General features: G+C 32.2%; 3 protein-coding genes across 3 annotated transcripts; 1 reads left to right on the top strand and 2 right to left on the bottom strand.

Annotated features, from left to right (window-relative positions):
* Positions 1-3,967: 3,967 nt before the first annotated feature.
* Positions 3,968-6,846, bottom strand: LOC11432926 (adenylate kinase 1, chloroplastic). The gene is made up of 4 exons (XM_003625515.4): positions 6,488-6,846; positions 5,118-5,258; positions 4,701-4,973; positions 3,968-4,489 (listed from the first exon to the last, which is right to left on the bottom strand). The coding sequence occupies exons 1-4, from the start codon at positions 6,737-6,739 to the stop codon at positions 4,349-4,351; spliced, it is 807 nt and encodes a 268-aa protein (XP_003625563.1). The 5' UTR covers positions 6,740-6,846; the 3' UTR covers positions 3,968-4,348.
* Positions 6,847-7,467: 621 nt separating this feature from the next.
* On the top strand, positions 7,468-10,430 carry LOC11427133 (thioredoxin-like protein AAED1, chloroplastic). Its single transcript, XM_003625516.4, has 9 exons — positions 7,468-7,812; positions 8,315-8,456; positions 8,700-8,745; positions 9,071-9,130; positions 9,208-9,244; positions 9,336-9,415; positions 9,612-9,703; positions 9,929-9,989; positions 10,105-10,430. Exons 1-9 carry the CDS (start codon positions 7,635-7,637, stop codon positions 10,162-10,164), a joined length of 756 nt encoding a protein of 251 aa, XP_003625564.1. The 5' UTR covers positions 7,468-7,634; the 3' UTR covers positions 10,165-10,430.
* A 197-nt stretch (positions 10,431-10,627) lies between these two features.
* Positions 10,628-17,966, bottom strand: LOC11430650 (pentatricopeptide repeat-containing protein At5g02830, chloroplastic). The gene is made up of 12 exons (XM_003625518.4): positions 17,449-17,966; positions 16,590-16,677; positions 16,150-16,354; positions 15,351-15,458; positions 14,980-15,144; positions 14,266-14,841; positions 13,016-13,081; positions 12,807-12,887; positions 12,161-12,258; positions 11,697-11,910; positions 11,403-11,463; positions 10,628-11,239 (listed from the first exon to the last, which is right to left on the bottom strand). Exons 1-12 carry the CDS (start codon positions 17,870-17,872, stop codon positions 10,899-10,901), a joined length of 2,427 nt encoding a protein of 808 aa, XP_003625566.2. The 5' UTR covers positions 17,873-17,966; the 3' UTR covers positions 10,628-10,898.
* Positions 17,967-22,472: the final 4,506 nt, after the last annotated feature.

The raw sequence follows: 22,472 nt of genomic DNA on the forward strand, positions 1-22,472 counted from the left end.
AGTTTATTTTAAAAAGCAGCTTATTCAAAAAAACTTATTTTATGAAAAACAATTTATTATGATCTCTTTTTAAAAATAGCTTATTCAAAACCGCTTATTTTGTGCAAAACATCTTATTTTAAAAAATAGCTTATTCAAAACAGCTTATTTTATGAAAATACCTTATTTAAAAAAAAACAGCTTATTTGATAAACAACTTATTTTCTGAAAAACAACTTATTTTAAAAACAACTTATTCAAAACAGCTTATTTTATGCAAAACACATTATTTTAAAAAACAGCTTATTTTATGAAAAACAACTTATTTTTGAAAACAGCTTATTCAAAACAACTTCTTTTATGAAAAACGGCTTATTCAAAAAAGCTTATTTTATTAAAAATAGCTTGTTACGACCTCTTTTTAAAAACAAATTAATCAAAACAACTTATTTTATGCAAAACAACTTATTCAAAACAACTTATTTTATGCAAAACAACTTATTTTAAAAAATAGCTTATTTAAAATTGCTTATTTTATGCAAAACACCTTATTTTAAAAAACAGCTTATTCAAACAGCTTATTTTATGAAAACAACTTATTTAAAAAAAAAAACAGCTTATTCAAAACAACTTATTTTATTCAAAACATGCTTCTAATAAGTTGTTTTTTGAAAATAAGCTGTTTTGAATAAGTTGTTTTTAAAATAAGGTGTTTTTCATAAAATAAGTTGTTTTTTGAAAATAAGCTGTTTTGAATAAGTTGTTTTTAAAATAAGGTGTTTTTCATAAAATAAGTTGTTTTTTTAAAATAAGTTGTTTTTCAAATAAGCTATTTTCCATAAAATTAGCAGTTTTGAATAAGCTGTTTTTTTTTTAATAAGTTGTTTTCATAAAATAAGATGTTTTTAAAATAAGGTGTTTTGCATAAAATAAGCTATTTTAGATAAGTTGTATTTTTTTGGAAAGATCCATCAAAGAGTTCAAGTGGTTTCCTTAAAAAAAAAAAACAGTTTAAGTGGTTTGGTTCGGTTCGGTTCAAGATGGTTCGGTTATGGTTCAAAAACTATTAATAAATTAACGGTTCGGTTATTTTTGGTTCGGTTCAATTAGGTTCGCGCGGTTCGGTTTGATTCATGGTTCTTTTTGCTCACCCTTAAATAAATGTGTTAGTCCATCCACTTATCCCACATTTTTCAAAGTTTTGAACCCGTCACTAGTAGTTGACTTGGTCCGCTAAGAAAACATATAGGTTGAGGGTGGTTTGGAGTTCAGATATGTTCCATTTAAATAATGTTTCATTTAATCCATTTAAGTTATGATGCACGACATGTGACAAAGAAACATCTAATGGTTCAAATTTAAACAATCCAGTGTGGTCTTGCAGCTGCCATCAAAAACCAGTTTTTAACATCGTTCACCGTCCATTATTATTCTGGTTCCAATTATCCCTTTCCATCTCAATTTGTTCCAACTCAACAAGCCAAACCCATTTGAATTCTCATACTAGAATCTGAAACAAATTTAGGGGAAATTAAGAATGGTGAACAATAATAATGATATAGTTGTAAAATTAAGCAATGAATGGGATTGAAGAATTGGGATTAATGCAAATTTTGTATATTTCTGTGTTGTTTGTTTTTTCTTCTCAAATCGATCAATGTTTCACTATAATTTCGACGGGTGTGGAAGATGAAAAGAGCGATGCTTGGTTGGTTTGTGTCGGCTACGACAAGACAAGGCTGTGATGAAGCGGCAGGTGGAGGTTGATGACAACAGACGGTAATGCAAGGAAGAGGATTCTGATTTATTACTATTATTATTATTTTATTAAACAAACAAATAATTGTTTTTAAGTTTATATCTCGACTCTTAAATATTATTTTGTCATATGTCGTGCATCCATGAACTAAATGGATGGAGCAGACCTAAACTCGGTTCAGCATAGGTCTAAAAAATTTCACTTCTTTTTCATTATAACTTGCAATCTAATTTATATATAATTTCTCCTATTTTGACAGAGAATGAACATTAACTTATTTAATTAAATCACTTTGTTTGATGATTTTAGCCTCTTGTTTACAAGAGTTAATCAGTTGATTAATAATTAACATCTTATTTTGATTGCCTTGTTATTTCCCTTTTAACTCGTTTTTCTATTTTCCTTTTATTGAAATAAGTTATTTCACATCTATTTCGTTTTTTATTTTGTGATTTCGTCGTCTTCGTACAACGTTGGTTGTTCGTCGTCTTTGTGCGACGTTGTTTGTTTTTCTTGTTTCTCTCAGGTATTTGATCACTTCAGATTGTCAGATCAGCTTCGATCAAGTGCAGATCCAATCAATGACTTTGACGTCATCCACGTTGTAGATCCGGAAATATGATTATTCCGGAGATTTAAATATAGTAATATGTGTAGACATTTGTACTTTGCCGTTTTATGTTATTAACATGGATGTTGTTAGTCTATTCACAGATTCATCCTTTTTGTTTTAAGTGAATTTGCATTATATTGATGTTCTCTTTCAATTTGAATGAATGAATATCTTTTATTTTGTCAAAAAAAAAAAATTGATTGCCTTGTTGGCTACAATTCAAATTGAAAAGAAGTCAACATATCTTCACCTCTAGTATAACATAAATTTTTCACCTTTTTCACTTGTCAATATTTTGTCTTGTTTGGAGGGGGTCGAGAAGACATTGTTATCATTTCTCCAAAGCACCGCCAAAAATGCACAACATTAAGATTTTTGACGCTTTCCTACTTTTAATTAATCAAATAACAAAAATATGCATCTCAACACTTCCAAAAGAAAATTAATATGCATCGTGACCCTATGAGATAAAAATAACTATCATGCAAAATTTATGACATTTGCATCATTTGATTTAGGAACATAAAATCCCTAAAGATTTCTCTTTTTTTTTTTTTTTTGTTTGGTTTCCCAAATGTTTTCTAAACGAAGTTAACCTTATTCAAGACACGGTCTATCACTAAAAGTGATATCTCTTCCAATATTGATTTGAACCTTGGTTTGGCAAATATGTTACCCTTCCGTTAGAATCAACTACGGTAGATGAAAATCCCTATAGATATAGCTGTGAACATCATATTAATTTTTAAAATTAAAAAAAAAAAAAAAAAAAAAAAAAAAAAAAAAAAAACACTGATATCTCGAGTTGAAACTGATATAGCTGATAAAATTCAACTTTTTACATACTACACTTCCAATGGAACCAATCACTGATGGCCGCCCCAAACTAATATTGAAAAAACAAATACAACAATAATACAAAAATCCAAATTATACTATTTTTTATACCCATAAAAGAAATTAACCTTTCTTTAATCAATTGCAACAGACTTCAAACTTAATATAAAACAAAAAACAATATCTGGACGACAACTTCAACCACAGAGACAGGACAATAGCTGATTAAGATATGAAGGTCAAGCAAAGAAAAATGTAGAAGGAAAAGGGGCTTAAAGGTGCACAAGGGTGACTAAAAATGAGCAATATAAAATGTAGGGCACAATCTATCTTGCACCAAGAAAACTTATGCAGTCAAGAGCTGGTACAGTGCTCAGTCTTAGTTTAGCAGCAGTTTAAACTTCCTGGTTGGCAAATACTAAAGCCAACCAGCTCGGCCAGCTGCATTGTAATAAAACTCCACCCTATCACAAATTGGATGTGGGAAGAGGATCATTTGAATATTTTTTAAAACCATTTATCAACTAATCTTGAAGACAAATAAAATATAAATTATCCAGACAAGAATCAGACATGTGGAATTCACATCACAGAAAAATAAAAAGAGAATTGCAATAATCTGTACTCACATTGATCCTACAAAAATATGACATTCAAAACAAAGTATAGTATCTTCCTTCAAAAAAAAAAAAAAAAAGTATAGTCAATGAAAAGGAGTCATTGGTGACTATTGTGAAATAAGGTTAGTTAAACAGCAGAGGACATCAATGGCAAAAGCCTTTTGTAAATACCTTGAACATAATATTAGTTCAATATAATTCAGTTACAACTTACAATAAAGTGATTGTGCCAATCCTGTTGGCATTATTGCTGAAACAGTAAACAAACATTTATGTAAAAACTATATCAGAAACTCTGATACCAACATTAAAAAACACTAGTATATAACTGAAATAAAAAAAAATTAAAGAAACAAAAAGAAAATCCAAATAGGATATAAGTTTGATCAGATTATGACACTTCCTTATAACATTATTTATCAAAATAATACCAATTCGAGAAGCCAACCTTCCCTGGTTCTATTTCCTGCAAAATTGTATAGCATGCAGTATACACATGCAAAGAATGAAATACATAATTATACGGTACACTTTTATATCTTATGCTGCAGCAGACTGCTTCTCTTCATCATCTAGATTAAGAGCATGCAACAACTTTGGCCAAGATTCCGGGATCCCTCCAGGAAGCTCAAACTCCATTAGTTTTCCTCTGCTACGGTAAAATCCCTCCACAGGTTGACTCTACAATCATGATGTTGATAAAATCATAAAACAATTAAGAATTGAAAGAGAGAAAAATTACTAATAGAGATTGCAAGAAACAGTAAATTAGACAAATATTTTATCAACTTCACTCTCAGAACTATCAATGCCCACATAATTAAGATGCCATAGGTTTACGTCCCCTTAACCAATAATAATAACAACAGTAACAGTAAGAGGAGGAAAGTACCAATTCATTGTATATACGAAGCCTTTCTTTGACTACTGGTTCAGTATCATCAGAACGAGTGATGAGCTTGGACATGCAATGCTCAGGAGGAAGCAGGGGATCCATACTAATTCCAGGGCACCCATTCTCACCCTTGATGTTAATGGAGGCAACATTAAAATTTCCTCCACACTGACTGCAAGTTCTCCTACCAAGGCATTTTGCAAGCAGTGCTTCTTCTCGGATCTTCAGATTGACCACCAAGTCAATGTCTGTCACCCCTTCCAATATTTCCTGATTCATGGAAAAGTAATACAAATTTCCTTGTGTCATTTTTCAATGGAAATTTTGTTTTGAAAGTAAGAACCTGCTATTAATATAAAAAGTCCTTAAAAACTAGGACAGGGGTAAACAACGATTAAGTACAAAGATACTCACTGCTTGCTTTATTGTTCGAGGAAAACCATCAAGAATGAAACCTGATTCACCTTTGGCTTGTCCTTCAGCCAGTCTCTTAGACAACAAGCTCATAATAATTTCATCTGACACTAATTGGCCTTGATTTACGATTTCTGATAGCTGCAAATGAGACAGAAAAAATGAAAATCACAAACCAAAGAGATGCATTTTTATGCAAATATAGTATTCTCTTATAATTGCTTCCAAAAACCATGTTATCTTCAATTCACACTCACAAGAATTCAGGCAAGCTATGTTATTATTTATCAACACTGAAATACCATTGCTATCTAGGGCTGGTAATGAACTGATACAACTCGAATAAAGTTCGGAACTCGAGTCGGTAATTAGTTCGTTGAACTTGGTTCATGAACCAAAACGAGCCGAACTTGAGCTAAAGATTAAGTTCGTTAACTAAATGAGTTGAACTTGAGTTATATATAGTTCGACTCGTTTGGTTCACGAACTGACTCGATTATATATAGACACACACAAAGCTAGGTAATAGTATTTAACTAATAGTAAAATATAATAGAAGCAATATAAAACAACAATGGTAACAGAGTGGACTTGGATAGTTTTTAGGAATGAAAAAATTAATAATATTAAAACTTTCAGTGGCTTGTACACTTTAAATTGCAATAATAAAATTGAGAAGCTATCACTATAATACAACAAAAATATGCTCCGTCACCATCAAACAGCAGAATGCAAGATCATCAACAATCATATTGTTTAAGGAACTTAAAATCAATAAAATCTGAAGTTAATATACATATTGTCAAGAAAAATATTAATAACCAACAACAAGTGACAAAAGACATGCCATAGAGTGTCAATCGTCATTTAACAATCAGAAATGTTAAAGGAACTCAGATCCATCAAATCAGTGGAACCACGAATCTAAAATCAGAGATTTAAACCAACACTGCTGATGCTGATGAGTGACAAGTAGCAATTTTTTATCCATAATTACTGCTTATTACATGCAACAGTTCTAAAATTTAAAACTACCATGATTTCTTACATAACCAGGTTTAACAAATGAGCCCAAAGTATTGAAGGCACATAAATCCAAAACATGGCCAGTCGAAAAAGCACAAATTTTTACGAGTATTTATTTCATAAGAATGACGCAAATCATACAGATGGGTTCATGATTTTGAAGGTTTGAATGCATTAAAAGACAAATCACAAGCCATAGAATAACCCCTTTTACGCTATCAATATAGTGAATCTACTACTACTTGATTTGAGTTCTATGCTTCATATCACATCAAAAAATAAAAAGGAAACATTAAAAGGTAACATTTTTTTCATTTTGAATAAAAAAAAGGAAAAAATGGAACCTGGGAAGAAAGGGGGCCATTGGAGGAAAGCTCATGGCGAACAAGATCTCCGGTAGCGATGTGAGGAACACCGAGGAGGTTACAGAGGCGGCTGGCGTAGGTGCCTTTACCAACGCCGGGACAGCCTAAGAAAACCCACTGAATATTCCTGTTTTCACGCGGTGACGCGTGAGAATATGAGGAGGAGGAGAATCCACGCGCTAAGGGATAAAAGGAAGTGGTGCGTTTAACGAGGCGGGTTATGGCCGCCATCGGAATCGCAGCTGTAATCTCAGAGGAGCGAAGGAATAGCAAAAGGGAGATGCTGATGGAGGCAGACAAGCAGTGTTGTGTTGCTATGTCTATACCTAATTTCTCGTTGTTGTTTTTTTAATTAATAAATCATAAATCACGTTTTTGTTTTCTTTCTTTCTGTCATGGTCATGGCTTTTCATTTTTAATAAGAGTTTAATTCATTTTTTTCTTGCGATTAATAAGAGTTAAATTTATCAATCCCTCAAAAAAAAAAAAAAAAGTTAAATTTATCAATGGAGACTATATTGGTGAACCAAAATTTGAATCTGAATTAGTAGAAATAATAAATGGATACAATACTTATAAAAATGATTATAACAAACGGATTCTCAATCTAATAATATCGTTGTGTTAGATGTACAACAAAAAAATAAGAATTTATAACTGATACATTGTTATGAGTATTTTTTTTTTTACAGAATTATATCACTTTTTACAACAAGAAACAATGTCATTTTTTTTAAGTGAAGTCTAAATTAATTTAGAGATTTAGAATTGTTGATAATTTATTCAATATTTTATGAAAACAAACCTGCTGAATAATTTTGTATATGGCTTCACAAGCTTATTTTTACTTAATTTATATGATTAATCAATTTAATTGATTGATTGTTTGATAAATTCGAAAGTAATTTAGAAGTATATACTTTTCATTTATGCTTAGTAATAGCTTGAAAGAATTTTTATGCCACAGAATATGCCACGACCTTTGTTGATTCTCGTGGTTCCAAACTCTTCTGCTGCGTAACACATCTGATTTGTCGTTTTCTCAAGCTATACCAGTGTGATGATAATCAGGTAAACAAAAGTTTCACAACAAAGTTTGTAGTTGAGCTTCCTAAGACCACTTTCCATGGCGTGCTCTACAACGCTTTTGTCGAATTCTTTTCACCTTAACCAACTTACAAATAAATGTAAGCTACATGTATATCCCACACTTTCACTTAATCAAAACTTTCCAATATATTCTAATAATCCACTCAAACTGCATCCTGTATCCACCACTATACCCTTTGCTTCTGGTTCTGCAGGCAAGTTTTTTCTCACTCTTTTGCTCTTTTCCCCTTGTATTCTCAACCACTTGTCTATTTTTATTGCACTAGAATTGTTTGTGAGTTCATTTTCAAAGTATTATAAATAGAGATGATAAGCATGGTACATGTCATCCAAGAGTCTTGCACAACTTACATACCACCTATGAAGCACTAACATAAACACATAATACCGATAATAATTTAAGAAAATACAAGTGATTAAATTTGTGGATATTGGTGTTGGACACTAATACGTATGAGACACGTCTTCACTCTAAAGTCTCGGTGCTATCAATAATATTAGTTAGATGATTAGATGGGAAGTTATCTTTTGTAACTTAGTTGCACAAGAATTATCCTATTTTACTTTCTTTTTCTTTACATGTTCACTCTCTGCTTCTCTACATTTCTGTATAATAATGAAAATGAAACCTGATCTGTTTAACACTTGCCTTTTTGAGAGCCAACAATTGTTTCATTTCAATGTGAATATGACCAGGAGTTAAGTCTCCAGTGCTGGGTGATGATACCTCAAGTTCACTCGAATTGGTGAAAGTCTTTGATTTGGAAGGAAATGGGATTCCAATATCTGACTTGTGGAAAGATAGGAAAGCAGTTGTTGCATTTGCTCGTCACTTTGGGTGATTTTCTCTTATTAGATTCAAAGATCAAGCTACCCTTTTGTTAGATGTGTGCATGTTTAGATTAACAGTGAATAGGGAATAATCACGGTGAGCCACAACACTTTCGGCAAAAATTATACTTTGAAGCTTCAATGAAATCATGGTGTCACCGTGATTTGACAAAATTCACTATCAATCCAAACATGCACTTAGCTCCTGAAATTGAGTTGTGTAACAAACTAACAATTGCATATGTTGCAGGTGTGTGCTTTGCCGCAAAAGAGCTGATTATCTTGCATCCAAGAAGGTATTGTTTTCTGCTCTTCTTATACTGTCTTCTGAAATTTCATTTGATTCTTGCTAGCTTCTAACTCATATTAAGATTGCTGTTTTTCTTGGAAAAACATTTGAACGTTGCTTTCAGTACTTAAAGTCTTCTTAGGAGACGATTTTGATTCTGGAATTCTGCTTGTTAAGAGTTTATAGTATCAACAAGATATGCATCTCTATTCAAAATGTGGGACCAAACATGACTCATGGTTTTTGTCCCTTTTTGTTTAGTATTTGTTTTGCTTCCTTATGTTGTAAGCTGCACTTTACGTTCTCTTGTTTTGATTTTGCTCTACCAACAGGATATAATGGACGCATCTGGTGTAGCACTTGTATTGATTGGACCTGGCAACATTGATCAGGTACGCGGAATTTTCTGCATTCTCCTAACATCTTAGAATGCTGGAATTTTCGTAGCTAATACCTATATTTAATACAGGCCAAAGCCTTTGCTGAGCAAACAAAATTTAAAGGAGGTACTCTACAGCTGACCTAATACCTGTGCTAGTTTCTGTAATGTATTCATCTTATATCAGCACTTTAACAGAACCTGGTTACCTGTTCTAGAAATCTATGCAGACCCTGCTCAATCGTCATATGAGGCCTTAAAATTTGTTTCTGGAGTTTTAACCACATTTACCCCCAAAGTAAGAGAAACAGCTTAATTTTTTATTCATATAAAACACATGTGGCTGAGTAATGTGTTCATTTATAAGTTGAAGTTTTTGTTAAATATACGTAATATATAAAACACATGTGGCTGAGTAATGTGTTCGTTTATAAGTTGAAGTTTTTGTTAAATATACAAAGGATCCCGTGTTAATTTTAGCTGTTGCACTACAGGCAGGTCTTAAAATAATAGAATTGTATATGGAAGGTTATCGACAAGATTGGAAGCTTTCATTTGAAAAGGATACTGTTAGCAGAGGAGGCTGGTATGTAAATTTGTCCTACAAGAAGTCTTACACTATCACATTATATGATTATCCATACCACTCTTAAAGGATCTTCTGTGATGTCTTCTTTATCATTTTTGGTTTGCGAAAAAAATCTCAAAGATATGTGTCTACATTGACACTTGAATGTATCATGCTCTTCATTCTGTGCTTGGCAGAACTTCTAATAATTTTTTTAATATTATAAAATTGGCACTGTGGCAGGCAACAAGGAGGAATTATAGTTGCAGGTCCTGGTAAAGGTAACATCTCCTACATTCACAAGGTATGTATGTCAAACCCTATACTCAAATTTTTATAGAATATATCTTGGAATATTCATGGTATACATGTTTAACATTTTTATGTTATCATTATGTCAAATGTGCTCACATGAGTAGGACAAAGAAGCAGGAGATGACCCAGAAATTGAAGATATCTTAAAAGCATGTTGCTCGTGAAGAAAGAAGAGATGGAGCCTCTCATCGTAAAGCATGTACATCATCATATTTAGCTGAACAGTAGCTTTTTCTTGAGGTTTAGTTATGAAGAGATTAATTTATAAATTATAACCAGCCATTTGCCAAATGGCAAGCTCACATCACAATATAGAAGTTATTCTATAGTTTGTTATAAAATCTTGTATATAATAATATTTTTCAATCTGCAGTGGAATGTGTTGGACTTCTAAAGAAAAATTGGTTCAAAAAGTTATGCTCTGCGTCTATATCTGTTTAGACCTTCTTTTTTAAATTGGTGTTGTCTTCGTCTTTATATTGTTTATTCTTGTTTCGGGGGAAAGAGTGCTTTTAATTTGCTTGAGTTAAACTTGTAATTAAGAATAAGCACAACCGAGACAAAAAAATATTGAAAAGTAAATACGGAAGAAAACAAATGATTTTATCCCATTCTGTGAAAGTTATATTTTGGATACAAAATGCATTTGCAGCTATACCATATGATTATATACACATCGAAGCAGCTGCTTTTTTTTTACTCATCGACGCAACTGCTTTTTTTTAGTCATTAAAGCAGCTGGTGGCAGGGAAAAAATTAGCTTATCTAACATTTTTACATAACTCCTATGAGTTCTTATCATATATAAACAATGAAGAGATCAACTCTGTAAAAAAATATGAAGAACAATGAAGAGATCATCAACTCTGTAAAAAAAATATGAAGAGGTCATCAAATACTATTTTACGTTTGACTTCCTCTGCAACCAACGGTGTAATGATTTTTTGGTGACCTTCAATCTTTGTAGAACTGCAGGTCTCCTTGTGTGAAACCCCATTGATGTGGGTAATGCATTCTCTCCTGGGAGTGCTTCTATGGTGAGATTAGAAAATTCGGGGTTTTGTAACTTTGGTGTGTGACTAGGTGCGAATCTGGTTGTGGCTGGAAGAGCCTCGAGCCCCAGTTCATTCGTAAGAAGTTTTACCATAGCCTCTTGCACAACTAATATCTCTTTGGATGGATTTTCATCTGCTTTGGTAGCTCCTATGATGATCAAGATGTCATCCTTCACTGAATGCCCTGTATTCAGAACGGTCAACAGCATATTTAGTTGCACGTTTTTCTGTGGTCTCAACTTGCTTACTTTGTTGGTTCATGAGTTATGACTATGAATGCTTATGTAAACAAAAGGCTATGTAAAATTGAGCATGCAATGAAGTCGTTGTAGTCCAGCATTACATACCAATAGCGTAGTTCTCTTTGATCATTCGAAGAACAGCGAGAATCACCAGGCGGGCTTCAACCTATTGACACAGAATGGTTGATGACAAAAATTAAGAATAAAGACTTCATAAAGATTAAATATTGCATACAAGCTATTGTTTTATTTTCTAAATTAAGAGTTGCGACTGAAACCCAGAGAAGATATGGAAACAAATGAAGTGCTTTTTAAGAAACGTTATCAACAAAAATTGTACTTTTGAGTCATGCCTGTGACAGATTTATGCAAAATAATAGCCGAGAAATTTATTCACACCTTTGTGAGCCCTTGAACATCAATTGCCAGGATGTCAGCTACCCTCTTTAACAGGTGTGACGCAATTTTTTCAAGAAGTAAACTTTGAGGTCTCTCTATTTCAGATTTCTTGCTGGAAGAAAATTCTTCTCCTTCGTACTCTTCGTTGTCTTGTATTACTCCTTCACACCACTCCTCAATCAGCTCCTCAAGATAGTAGTCATTTGATTTGTACCTATAAGATATATGTTATTTAGTTTAAAACCGAAGCAGTGTCCGTGTCAAAGGATATTCTGGCCATTTTTTTAAAGATTCATTGCAGACAGCTGCACTTGTATGCATATATAGGTTGAAACCGTTAATCGGCTATACCTTTTCATGAAACCATTAAACATGGACCAAACATGGTACACGTGACATTTTTCAGGTATGCACCGAAAAGATAATTAGTACAGGTCAGTTGTAGAGAAAATAAGCCAACATACCCCGCCTTTCGCATATCTTGATATATAGCTAGGCCCTGTTGCACTTCACGTAAGGATCCGTATTTACTGCGTGCCCTTAGAAGTGTATTATATGTCACCTGAGAAGATAATTAACAAATTTACAAAACTAAAAGAGATTAACTTGATTAAGCATATTCTCTGTTTTTTCTCCGATCCAAGAAATTTGTGATTTCCATTTACTATATGCATTGTCTGATTTCTTTTCTAACCTTGAAAACTGTGAGCAACCTAGAGAAAATGGAATGAAGGTATGATAGAAAGAATACGAAAAAATAGAAATGCATTAGTATTGAAAACTTAAACAGAAAATGGGGAACAAAATTCTCCCTAAAGGTGTCCCCTTCACAACGGATCTCTCATTTCACTTAAAAACTTTCAAATGCACTGATTGCATCTCCCTAGTATTTATCTAATCAATTATATTGTATCCCTCCATTGTAATCCGTTCTAACTACTTAATCTAACGATACATCCTAACAGAAACGCTGAGTAGATATATCAACCATGATTTTAATGGAGGAGGAATCTTAGAGCAGAAGCATCCATATTGCATTGAGTTAGTAGATAGATCTAAGTTTATGATTTTGGGAAAAATAGAACCATAACATGATAACAACTCACTCACCAAATTTGGATGCGTCCCATAGCTTTTCATTTCTCTATATAAGGTTAATGCCTGCGTAAAATTCTTACTTTCGACACAAACCTGTAAAGCAAAAGGAAATATTCCTATATGTCAAAATCCAAGTAATTTTGAGATTATGAAGAAATGCACCCTTCAAGTGTGCAAATAATTTTATAAAATGAAATGACTCATTTAACAGGACTTTGGACCTTAATGGCTGTTGTATATGAAATAACATCCGGTTTAATTCCAGCATCAACCATGGTTCTCAAAATCTGCAAGCGGGCATGGTCATCCCATCAGAGAGCTGATTTCATATTATCATGACATGATAAAATTAAGCAAAGGATAATAGTTTGTACTCTATGCATACAAGTATTCAGAGACATTATTTCTTAGTTATTATTAGGGAATATGGTTTTCTTTCAAATATGACTTCATGTTAAGGTTTTCGAATTGAAGAATGGTAAGATGCCTTTAATTTTTTTTGACAGCTGCAATGTAAACATGACAGGTCACAATGACTTTTTCATGCAGCTACAGTTTTGCACATAGTAAATCATTTACTTTTCACCATCTTGGAAGGATTTTCCTATTCATCTATTCCATCCCTCCACGGTCTAAACCAATAGTCATTTTTCTAATTATTGATCAAGGTATCAAATTATACATTCAATCAATAACAAACAAAAGTTGAACATATTGCACAATTTATGAGTAACAAATACTTTTAATTGCTCTCACTTTTTGTGGTGTTACTAAATAGTTCAAGGGACGGCCCCAGACATGTATTGCTATTTGGGCCTTGGCCTTCACTACTTTCGGAAGCAAAATAAAAAATATATATGATATTTTTTTTATTTTGCTTCCAAAAGTAGTGAAGTATGACTAAGTCATTAAGGCCCACACTATAAATTATAAAATAGATATATTCAATTAATAATTGCTAGGTTGGATGCGTGATCTAGGTTCGAACTTGGGATCTTCTACTTATGTGTGTGACTTTTCAAATGGTTATTGTCACTTCGTCTATCTACCAAAAAAAAATGAATAATACTTAATCACCAAATCAACAAATTGCAGAACTAGAACCCCAATTCCAGACAAAAAAATAGAAATGAGAAACCCTAATTCAAGAGAGAAGCAATAACCACACCGTCTTACAGGAACTTGGAGCTTTGATTTCCTTCTCAATTCATTAATTTTCATTGACATTGTAAATGAGAAAATCATCGCCTGTGTGTGTGTGTGTGTTGCCTACACTGTTTAAAATTCCTGGGTCTGTCCCCGAGTTCAATTGGTACATAAAAAATGTCAAATATGATTAGAAACCAATAATTTCCCTGTAGAAAAGTTATCATAACACCAATTCAAACACAACTTCACCAACAATATTTCCAAAATATCATGCAAAATCGAAGAAAATACATTGTATTCTAATTATTTAATTTTTTTTTACCTCAATGACACCATCCACATTTTCTGATGCGCCGCATATATTTATCAAAATTGACCAGCTTATTTGATTCGGGGAAAGACCCACTGTTCTCATCTCGTTGATTAACGCTTTTGCATGATAGTAATTAGTACCACAGGCCTTCAGTAAAATATTGTATGTTGTTGTAGTGGGTGTGAAAGGGAACCTCTCAGTAAAGCTCAAGATATGTGAACTAGAAATGCCGGTTGGCACTGTGGTAACATTATGCATGCCTCCCTGCTCTGAATTGCTATTGCAGCTTTCATCTAAGGGCACTAACATCTTACTTCCCTTCCATGAGTGGAAAAGGCGAAAAGCCCTGTCATACTGGCAACCTTCAACACATGCATGTAAAATTATGTTGAAACACTGTGTATTTGGTTCACAGCCAGCCAAAAGCATTTCTTCAAATAACTGAATTGCCTGCTCAACAAGCCCTGCATGTGCACAGGCATTGATTAATGATGACCACGCAATAGTATTAAGAGAAACGCCAGCAGACAGCATGTCGCGCTTGATTTTTAGAGCCATTTGCCACAATTTTGCATCTGCAAAGACCTGATATCGGCACCAGTCAGGACATGCCAAATAGCTTGTACAATAATGTATTACATATTCCATCAAGAAGAAGGTTCTAGTAGGTAGCACGTAAAATCAATGAAACTATGGCAATTCTACTGATCTACCGTAATATACCTTTATAATTGTGCTGTAGGTGAAAACATCTAATTTCAGCTGTCCCACTGATTCCAAATGCTTAAGATCCCTATACATGTCTTGAGCCACGTCAACTCTTCCAGCAACACAGCAAGCTTTCAGTAGGATGTTATAGGATGCCATATCGGGTTTCAGGCCTAGCTTCTGGGTTTGTAGAAAGAATTCAACAAATATTCAGCATTTGCTCAGGCAAGAACGGTAAAAAAACAAGTGATGCTTGAAGCAAGTTTTCAGAATCACAATTAAACCATATCTGTTCTAGAATTCTTTTCTTTTCATGATTCGAATTTGTATGTATATATGTAATATGTATATATGCCACAATAATATTTTCAAGTTTTCAGAGTCACCTGCATATTCTGATATAGATTTAACGAGTAGCTGAGATCATGGGCATTCACATTCATGAGACTGTTGAACACATATATATTTGGAGTGATTTTCTGATTAAGCAAATCCTGCAACAGCAAATGTGCAAAATCAAATGCATACACAACTGAGAAGTGAATAAACAGTACAAGACTTTAACAGAACAATAAAGTTTAAAGTTTAAACTTCATATTTTGAAAATCTAACACAACACTTTAGGAAACATGCAAATGCCAGGCCAAATCACAGAATAAGTTAAAAAATTGTTAAAATTTAATTACTACTTCTATGCCCCTATCTATGCTGAGGAATAATCTCTTTCTTGTAGTTGCCTTTTACTGCTTTAAATTCAACTAAACCACGGTGATCAAAATGATTACATATTTATTATGAGTAAGTAGCAATAAAACAATCCTGGTAGTGTAAAGCAGTATTGCTAAAATTTTACTATTTTATCTTTCTTGTAATTTAACAATCAATTGGCTGCATACATAATTATTTTTTTTTATTGAAAATGCCATTTGATCCATATCAATATTTCTCTTAATTAAAAATAACTCCATGTCTCATCTATGAATGTTCAGTAAAGTGATAAGGGGCAAGAGCAAAAAAATGAATTAACATGTGGGGTAACTGGTAAGTAAAGGGTGTTTGCATCATCATAGCTACATCTTGGAATGTAAAGTACTAAAATAAAACCCAGAATTCTTTAATAGGCCCTCTGATGTAAGTCTTTGTATACAAGTTTAAGTAAGAAAATATAAACTGATTGAAAAATACCTCATATATGTACCTAGATTTCATGAAATCGCCACAGAGACCACAAGCGTCAATTATTGCCCGGTATATGTACATATTGGGACCTTTCAAGTTCTTTTTCAATGCATCGTAAGCTTTTAGAGCAGAAACCAAATCCCTCCTTTTGCTAAATTCAGATATGATGCTACAAAATAATACAGGTGCTTGTGGAAGAAGTGACGCATACCTGAAAAATGTGACATTCCGTATAAAACAAAATGATTATATATAGGATACTATATGAACTATTTAGAACTCCCCAGGAAGCAGCAGTTTAGAAAATATAAATTAACTAATGACACAAAAGAAAAACATAACCAGCAGAAGTGTAGAACTACTTATAAGAAATCGAAGACTACAGATTTCAATGGCATCAACATCAATGTGCTTAAGAAATCGAAACAATATAAAATCATACATACCTCACAGCTAAAGTTGGCTTACGACTAAGAATACATCTTTTTATAATGTCAGATGGCTGAACAAGTTTTGCAATTGATAACTGGAAACCTGAAGGAAGAAATCCAAGTATTTTAATTTATCACATCAAAAAAAGTCAATCGCAAAGAAACTAATCCGTTCATAAACATTATAGCTTTGTATGTATGGCAAGGCCAACCAAATAGGTGTATAGCTTCTATCGTGTAATGATTAAAGTAAATTTGTCTTCTCTCACCATGTTGGTATGTTTGGTTCCACTTCTAGAGGTGTCATAATTGAATATGGGGTTGTAGAATTGATTCTAACATGGTTGGTTGCTTTCGAAGATAATTGATTTTGCCTTCAGAATTGACTCTACTTGAAGTTAAGTTTTGTAGCTTTTGATTCTAGAATTGACTTTTACACACAAATTTAAAGTTTAACTCACTTTTACATGAATGTATCCAAAAATAAATCACTTTACCTTCAACTCACTTTTAGTCAAAATCAATTTTACAGAATCAATTCACTCAAAATCAATTCTTGTCACCGCAGAACCAAACATAAGTGCAGCATTTGAACTTATAGTATATCATTTTCTTTCTACTTTTTACCCTCATTATCAAAATTGAAAATATGTCATTTATATTTATTAGTCCGTTCAGCCACTAATTGTACCAAACACTTTGAATTCAATATACATGTTTAACCGATAATATGAACTAACTTATCCGTTATCTATTATCAGCTAATTAATCTTCCATATGTTCTTTTTACTGAATAACACATTCTAGAACTATAATTGATTGCTACTAAAAACAAATAGAATGGAACAAGAAATTGAACAAATAGAGAAATTACGTGAGAGAACCTCCATCAATTCAACAGCTTCTTCAATATGACCACAAGTAACCATATGACAACACTCATTAGCAATGGCAGAGGCATCAAGATGAGTAGAAAGTGAAATCTCAGAAAGTCCCTCAACTTTATTCAAACTGTCAATCACAGTCCGAACATTTCTGTCTTGGATGCCAATGAGAACCGCATTGGCCAAGAGCTCAACATCCACATCGGAATCAAGCTCGCCGTGTAGGACAGTTTCAAATTCTTTGAGAATGAGAGGGGTTTGAAGAAGGGAAGTAGAATTGTTCCGTGGAGAGAGGTTTGGAAGAGAGGATTTGTGGGATTTGATTATGGTGTGGCGGTGTTGTGGAGTGGAAGATGAGGATGAGGATGAACGTGGAGTGATGATGGATGAACCGAGGATCACAAAATCTCTCATTCTTTGCGAACCGTTTGTTTATTTTGGTTGAAATTGTGTTGAAGGATGTGATATGGGTTTATATCGGCTTTGGATTAGATTTCTTAGGAATATTTAGTTTTTTTGTATGGATGGAAATGATGGTGTCCTTAGGAATATTATCATACCAACAATATGTGAGATTAATTGGAAAGATATTTTCTTGTAACAAAAAATTGTGAAAAATATCTTACTTTTTAGTGGGTGAAAAAATTAGGGGTTTTCCTTTGGTGAATAAAATTAGGGCTTTCACAAAACTATATGCACCACTACCATCACCTTAAAATCATACAGAAATTAACACTAAATTCTTACTTTCAGTTACAGCAGATTTACAAATAGTAATTTTATTTTATTTATTCAACTCGATTCCCCAACACAAGATGAGTGTGGATTTTGTTTCTGTGCGGTTCCAAGATACCATTACACCACCTAGGATATGCACAATATTCTCGGTACATCACTTGATATGCACAACACAAGATATTTATTTTTTTCAACAACTTTTTTTTTAAACATTACTCTTTTACACTTTAAATGATTCATTTACTTTAAGCCACACACTTTAATTGATTAATTGGCAAATTGCATTCACCTCCCTTGAGGTTTCATTGAATATCACATACACCCCCTCTAGTTTTAAACTCAACCTTACATCCCTTGAGGTTACCACCATTATCAACATCGTTAACAAAAATCCAAATCAACCAAAGAAGCTTCACAAGTCATAGGCCAGGACGCTTCATCAAAAGAATCAAAGAAAAGCAGTTTTGCAATAGATTTCTATCGTTGTGGTTCCGATCGATTCATTATCTTTGATGGAGAAAATGAAGCATGTCACTTTATTTTGTATTCAGTGCGCTTCAAAAAGAATGTTAAAGATACAATTTGAATAATAATTGCACAAGAAATTGGAAATTGGAACCAAATGTTTACAATGCTAGTGACAGAGGAAGTAAGAAAATGAATAATCCAAGTGGAATGTCAATATATCGAATTTAAAGCAAAGATAGGAAAATGTAACAATCGAAAATTCAATTACAAAAGGCATTGAAATCAGAGAAATGTAACATGAAGATGATAAACATCAACTATTTCAATCTCAAAACATTTATAAGCTTGAACCAACTGCCAAGGAAATATTTAATTGGGAGGTATTATAATGTGAGTGATATTGTTTTTTAACAGAGTGCAAGCGCCGTTAGAAAAGAGGGGGTATGTGTCAATTGAAAAATTAATTAAGGGAGGTAAGTGTTGAGTTTAAAATCAGAGGGGGTGTATGTGATATTCAATGAAACTTTAAAGGAGGTGAGTGCAATTTTCTCTTACTTTAAACCACACACTCGTTTCCAAATATGGCTAAGTCTTATTATAGTTCTTTTAAAAATGTTTTGCTATTTACATACTATTGTTATTCCTTCACCAGTTCTCTTTTCTTTCCCCATGTATTCCATTCACCGAATTAAATTTCGTAAGTTTCATAAACATTTTACACCACCACCACCCTAAAATCAGATGGAAACTAATACTAAATTTTTACTTTCAATTGCAGCAGCTTTACAAGCTACAGTCTTCTTTTATTTATTCAATTAAATCTCCAATGGTACGGAAATGATGAGTCATGGATCATTTTGCAAGTTCGATTTTAATTTTAATTATATTATTTGTTATTTGAACCTTAAATTCTTTTTACCTTTAGATTCATATTAATCTAATTCGATGTCGGTTGTTCTAAATATATTAAGATAAATAGTGTGTAATTAAAGTTTGTAAAAGTAAAAAATTAATTTATATTTGAATCATTTCAATATTATTTTGTTATTTTAAGATCCGTAATAATTGATAAATAAACTTGTCAAAAAAAATTAAAAAATAATTTATATATTAAATATTATTTTCAACACGCACGCGCACACATGCACACATATAACACACACACACACACACACATATATATATATATATATATATATATATATATTTCAATTTAGTTATTTTAAGATCTATAATAATTGGTAAATGAGGGCATGATCTGTTGACATCAGGTGTAAGTATTTACACCAAATATCAACCGCTAATTCTAATTAATGAAGTGGCTAATAATACGGCTGATATTCAATTAAAAAAAAACCCAAAATCGGTGGCACGTGTGATCCTTCATCTCTTTCAGGGTGACAATCATTGATCAATGTCGCCATTCCCTTCTTCAATTTTCTGTTATCATTTGATAGTTTTTCTTTCCATGCTATTTTTCCAAAGATCCTCTACCCAAATTCATTAATTTTAACAATCAAAGGTATTTTTCCAAAAGTACCTCTGCTGGGATAATCGATACATTTCATTTTATTTACAATCAAATTAAAATACCTTTGATTGTAAATCAATTTTTATTCTTCTGGAATTTAATCGCAAAAAGACCTTTGATTGTTCAACTGGGTTGATGAATTCAATCAACTGGATTTGTGATGAAAAATAGAACGCAGTAATGACCTATACTATCATGATCATGGAAAGAAAACACAAAAAGGGCATCTAAAAGAGAAATCTAAAATTATTTATAAAATTGATTCAATCTCATGAGAATATATTTAAATCGATGAGCTAAACTCAGTTGGTATATCAAAGGTATGATTCATCATGGGAGATTGAACAAATGGACAAAGCAAGATTAGAGAATATGGCTCGTATATTGCACAAATACCAAATTAATTAACAAAGAAAACGAGAAAAAGGCTAAGAGTGTGTTTGGATGGGGAAATGTCGAGGGAATTCAAATACTTTGATGTGAATTCTATTGTTTGGATAATAATTTGAAGAATTTTCAAAATGATGGAAATTTATGAAGTATTTTGTTCAAGTTAAATTTAAAGAATTTCAAATGACACCTAAAAGTTAAGAATTTCAAAATTCTTCATTGTTATAAATTTTCAAATTTTGCAATTTGGTCCTCAAACTTTCCAAAATTTTCAATTTGACCCCTATAAATTTATAAAAATTGCAAATTGACCCCTCAAATTTTCCAAAAAATATATGTTGACCCCTAATTTCATTTTTCAAATTTGACCCAAAAAAATTAAAATTTATAAAAGTTGCCCAAAAATATGACAATAATTTTTTTTTATTACTTCATCCAAACAATAACATTTAAGAATGAAAACAATTGAATTGAATCATTTGAATTCCCTATAATTCTAAATTCTTCAAAATTTCTCAATTACCTCATCCAAACACACTCTAGGAAAATGTTTTGAGGGAATTCAAATATTTTGGGGTGAATTCCATTGTTTGGATAATAATTTGAAGCATTTTTAAAATGATGGAAATTTATGAAGTATTTTGTTCAAGTTAAATTTAGAGAATTTCAAATGACACCTAAAAGCTAAGAATTTTAAATTTCTTCATTGTTGTTATTTTTCATATTTTTCATTTTGGTCCTCATATTTTCCAAAAATTTCAAATTGACCCCAAAAAATTTCCAAAAAATTGCAAATTGGTCCCTCAATTTTTTTCAAAAATTATAATTTGACCCCTCAAAATTTTAAAATTTACATTTTGACCCCTAATTTCAATTTTCAAATTTGACCCAAAAAAATTAAAATTTATAAAAGTTCTCCAAAAATGATGACAATGAATTTTTTTATTACTTCATCCAAACAAAAGAATTGAGAAATGAAAGTAATTTAATTGAATCATTTAAATTGCCTAGAATTATAAATTCTTTAAAATTTCTTAATTACCTCATCCAAACATACTCTAAGGGCGGTGGTGTAAGTAATGTGCATTTTCTACCGACGAGGGTGGGGGGTGGAACAAAGAGCTCGGGTACATTGAGCTAGTATGTGGATTAATTTAGTATAATATTAATCGTATGATTAATTTAATTTAACGGTTCTGATTTGGTGTAAGTCTTTTGACTTACACCTGATGTCAACGGATCCTGCCTTTTGGTAAATTATGTCTATATTAAATATTATTTTCAACACGCACGCTCCCACTTACGTGCGAGCGCGCACGCGCGCGCGCGCACTTGCAATTTTGTTATTTTAAGATCTATAATAATTGGTAAATAATGTCCATATTAAATATTATTTTCGAAACGGGCATACTCACGTGGACATTTGCGCGCGCATATATATATATTGCAATTTTGTTATTTTAAGATCTATAACAATTTCTTTCAAAAAAAAAAAAAGATCTATAATAATTGATAAATAATGTCTATAATGAGTATTATTTTTAACACGCTCCCACGCACATGCTGTTGTGGTAGTAGCCATTTTGTTGTTCTTATGTTTAAGAGCAAGAAATATAAGCGAAGATTCTGAAAGTAAGTTGAAGTATTCATATATCATTATTTAATTTAGAGTAATTCCTTCTATTAATTAAATATTACCTTGCCATGTAAAAACTCCAATTTACAAGTAGAATAAAAATTATTTTTTCATTCTGCAACTGAAAGTATGATTACTTGTAATTATAGAAATTTATAATTTAACTTTTTCCTATTTGTAGATGGGGCATAAAGAATTTACAGAAGAAACTGAAATGCACGAAATTGAATCGGTTCAGCACTTTAAACTAG

This window comes from Medicago truncatula, chromosome 7, assembly GCF_003473485.1.
Source record: "Medicago truncatula cultivar Jemalong A17 chromosome 7, MtrunA17r5.0-ANR, whole genome shotgun sequence".
Lineage (NCBI taxonomy): Eukaryota > Viridiplantae > Streptophyta > Magnoliopsida > Fabales > Fabaceae > Medicago > Medicago truncatula.